A 4,189-nucleotide genomic window follows, 5' to 3' on the forward strand; every position below is an offset into this window, starting at 1 on the left:
GATGCTTAAAATTGTTTATTAAAAAGGTACCAAGTAATATTTTTAAAGTAAATCCAAATCACTAGGGAACCCTTGGCACTCTTGGCATTAAATGGGTGAGGAAAATACTACATCACAATTTTGAGAAGTATTCATAATAATGTTTCTATATCACTTAAATACAGGGAAATAAGGAAGCGTGTTAAAAACTTTATATAAGTATATAATAATTATTGTCTTTATAACTACATTTAAGTATTCCTACAAAAAATGCTGTTAAGTATACATATATACGTTCCATTTAGATGATCTTCTAAAAAAGGAAATAGCTGCAAGAAAATACGCTAATAGAAACAGAACAATCAGTATTTGTTGCTATGTGTATCATATCCAGTCTGCTATGACTTGTTACCCCAAATTGGGGACTTCTATTAGCATATTGTGCAATATTAAATGACACTACTGATATTTGCATTTTTGCATCTCTAAATCCTATTTTTATTAAGGCGAAAACCCAAGAAAATGGAATGTGATCTAAGCTTGCAGGAAAAATTTAAACTGGTTGATTTCACCTATTTGAATCTTACTGCTTACATAAGATGACTATAACAAAGTATGCCTACCTTGGAAAATAAATTAATGATCTCAATCTTCATTTTCCAAGCTAGCACAAATGAAGTGAAATGAAATGAAATGAAACAAAATAAAAAGGATACTGCCATATACCAGGTGAAACAAGCAATGGTTTGGCCAATTGCAAAATCAGATACTTTTTTTCCTGCAAGTTAGCCATGCTATTATTATGCTGGTAGCTATTTTAGCTTACAATCTCTACTACACTACAAGCCTACCTGTCTACATTGACTAATTATGCTAATTTTTTTCACAGTAGCACATCCCATTGCACACTTAAGATTCACTTAATTCCATAAGAGCTGCTAATTTTAAATCTTATGAAGATATCTGAGGTTGAGAATATGAAGATACCTGAGGTTGAGAATGAATGAGCTATGAGGGAGGTGGAGAAACTGACAGCAAACAGGAAGATTTCAAAGGCACAAAAAGAAATTTGGTAACTTGTGTATTTTAGGTAGTAGGACTGAAAATTAGTGTTATCTTTAACAATAGCAACAACAACATCATAGTAGTTTTTCTTTGAGTTGCCTTTTGTACTTAAAAGTATAATAAATGGAATACCATCTTTACTCTCGCCATTATGCAAAGGCACAAATATTTGAATTCTAAATTAGAGGCGAGAGGAGGCAGAAGCTTCTTTATGGAAAGAGATGGCGGAGTTTGGCATTGAGTTCTCGCTCCTTGCTTAGAAGATCTAGGCTGTGCTTTTTGAAGGCTTCAGACTGCAGCCTGAGTTCATCATAGGCCTTCTGGATCCCATCTACCTTGCGCTGAAGCTCCCGGACTCTCAAGTTACTGTCCACAGCCATGGCCTCTTGCTCAAACCGCTCTAAGGCACGTCTCCTGGCCACATCAGCTGTCTCCAACTTCTCCTCAAGCTGGTGGATCTCTGCTTGCTTGTTCTGAAGCACCGTGCCCCTCTCCATGGACAGCTGCAATAGCTCCTCTTTCTCATGAGTAACGGTCTGCAGCCTGGCCTGCAGCTCCTGGTTCAGTCTGCTTTGCATCTGCTCAGCCTTCGCCATCTGCTCCATGGCCTGCTCATGCTGCTGCTCAAGGCTCTGCAGCTGGCTGCGCAGCTGCTCTGTCTCCTTGGTGTGGGCGCAGGTCCTGCTGCCTCTGCAGCGCCAGCAGCTCCTTCTCTCGCGCCTGTGCCTGGCAGGCATCCTGAGCACATCTCTGCTTCAGAGTCTGCAGCTCCTTGGCTAGGGCCTCGCTCTGGGCGGTGAGCTGCAGAACTTTGGCCTCCTGGTCCTTCAGAGCTTGGCTGAAGAGGTGGTCATTCTCCAGCCTCAGTCTCTCATTCTCTTCTCTCAGCCTGACATTCTGGCTCTTGTGCTCATCCTTGAAGCGGATCATCAACTCATGGTTGGCTGCCAGGGTCATAAAGCGTTCCTCCAGCTTCTGGGCATGCTCACTCTTGGCCTTCAGCTTCTCAGCTTCCAGCATCACCTTCTCCTCCAGCTCTGTATTGAGCAGCTCCAGGATCTGGCAGCGCTCCAGGGCCTCATCTGACCTCCGCTTTAGGATGCATATAAGCTGGGATTGCTCCTGGATGCGGGAACAAAGCATCGCCTTCTCACTCTTCTCCTCCTCGGACAGTCCCCGGAGGTTTGCCAAGGCTTCCTTCAGACCATCCAGTTCCTTAAACTCCATTTTCTCTTCCTGGTTTTCTGGTTTTTCATTTTGCTTATCTAATGGTTCTTCAGAGGGAGGGGTGTCCATCCTGAGAGCTGTCTCTTCCTGAGGCATCGGCACTCTCTTCCTGAGGCATCGGCACTCTCCTCCACTATCCACTGACTACACGGTCTCCCCCTGACAGATTTCAAAAGCCACACTGTTGCTAGGGCCTCTTGGCACTTCCTAGCAGTTGTTTTTCATCTAGTAAGGAGCCCTGTGATTGGTAGACAGGTCTTCAGAATGCTATGAAGTAACAACAAGGGGGAGTCTACAACCAATCTGGACAGGTTATGCTTGCCTTTCTAACCAATCACAGGTCTCAGCTCACAGCCCAGTGACTGGCCTGTACTGTACAGAGATGCCAGCCCCACTTGGTTTCCAGCCAGCATCAAGGGAAGAAACCTGACTCCACCTAATTTCTAGTGGGAGTAAACAAATCACACTGGCAGTGACATATTCCTCTTCCCTCTCCCTGCTTCAGTGGGCATGAGAATAAGGTCCTGTCTGTGGAAATGGCTGGCTCCTTAACGTTTCCAATCTATAAATACAAAGTAGCAGTAGCACTCTGTAAGGACCCTAAATGGCTGTGAGTTTGTACCTGTAGTGTTGAACACAGCTCAGTGAAAGAACGAACCTGTGAAATTTCTTTTGTTTTCTTTAGCATTGTCCCCAGCTGGGATTACATTTTATTAGATATTGAGCACTTCCTGTTTTTACCTATTAGCACAACAGGGTTACAGAAAGAAGAACAATGTAGATGTGATAAACATTAAAAGAGAAAAAAGATCTAAATGAGGCTTATGGTTATATTCATCAAAGTCAATTCCAAATGGATTTAATAGTTAAATGTAAATAGTAAAATTTAAAAAGTATGAAAAATGGAAACTAGAGGAAAATAAAGGTAAGGATAAAAGCTCTGGTCAGGAAGGACTTTCTAAGCTTAAATATTATAAAATAAAGAGATAGATGACGTAAAGCTTAATTTGGCTTAGTTGAACATCTAAAGTTATATATAATTTAAAAAATTATGTGACCCTGAAGTTCTCTCTCTTCCTCTGGACTTGCCTGACATTTTACTCCCTGGCCCAATCCAGCTACTGAAGTTCCCCTGGCTGACCTGCATTCTGGCTCTGTCTTTAGGTCTTCCCTCTGCTTGAAATGCCTTTTCCCACCTTGTCCCTTGTCACTGTAGTATACTCAGCGTTTTATGCTAAGTTAAGAATCATCTCCTCTGTGAAGCCTTTCCTGGCCCCTACCCGTAGACTTGACCACTCACCTCTTTTAGTGCAGCCACTCTAGCCTATTTGCACTTCTAGTGGACCTTGTGAAAGCCTTATTGCCTTATTTTTTACCCACTTGCCTGCCTCTGTTAAACCTGGAGATCCTTAAGAGCAGGGACTCTGTTTCATCCTTGATGACTAGACCACTGCCTTTGGGAGACTCAGATAAATGTGTGTTGAATGGATGTTGAAGGCAAAATTCAAGTTGAGAAAAATATCTACTATAAATATGACAGACAATAGATTTATATTTTTATAAAGAGCCTGTACAAATCAAGAAAGCATTAGCATCTTGAAAGAGAAATGAACAATTAAATTCACAGATGAGGGGACAGAAGTGGCCAAGAATTAAACCCTATCAGTGATCCAATAAATATAAATTAAAATTAGATATCATTTTACCTATCAAATTAGTCAAAAACTTCTTATTTTAAGACAACATCAAACTGGTAAGGGTATAGTGAAATAGGTACTTTCTTACTACTGTTGGTGAAAGTCAATTGATGACACGTATTGAGGACTTAAAACATCTTTAGGCATTTTGAACTAATGATTGCCCTTCTGGGAAGATCTTTGCTCAGGAAATAGTCTGAAAGAAAAAATTTTGTTCAAAG

General features: G+C 41.3%; 1 protein-coding gene across 1 annotated transcript; it reads right to left on the minus strand.

Moving 5' to 3' along the window:
- Positions 1 to 4,189, minus strand: CCDC89 (coiled-coil domain containing 89). The gene is given in 2 exon segments (XM_032488806.1): positions 1 to 1,724; positions 1,726 to 4,189. Coding segments are annotated over 2 exon segments (1,113 nt in total). The 5' UTR covers positions 2,368 to 4,189; the 3' UTR covers positions 1 to 1,253.

The sequence above is a fragment of the Camelus ferus genome, chromosome 10 (genome assembly GCF_009834535.1).
Source record: "Camelus ferus isolate YT-003-E chromosome 10, BCGSAC_Cfer_1.0, whole genome shotgun sequence".
In the NCBI taxonomy this organism is placed as follows: domain Eukaryota; kingdom Metazoa; phylum Chordata; class Mammalia; order Artiodactyla; family Camelidae; genus Camelus; species Camelus ferus.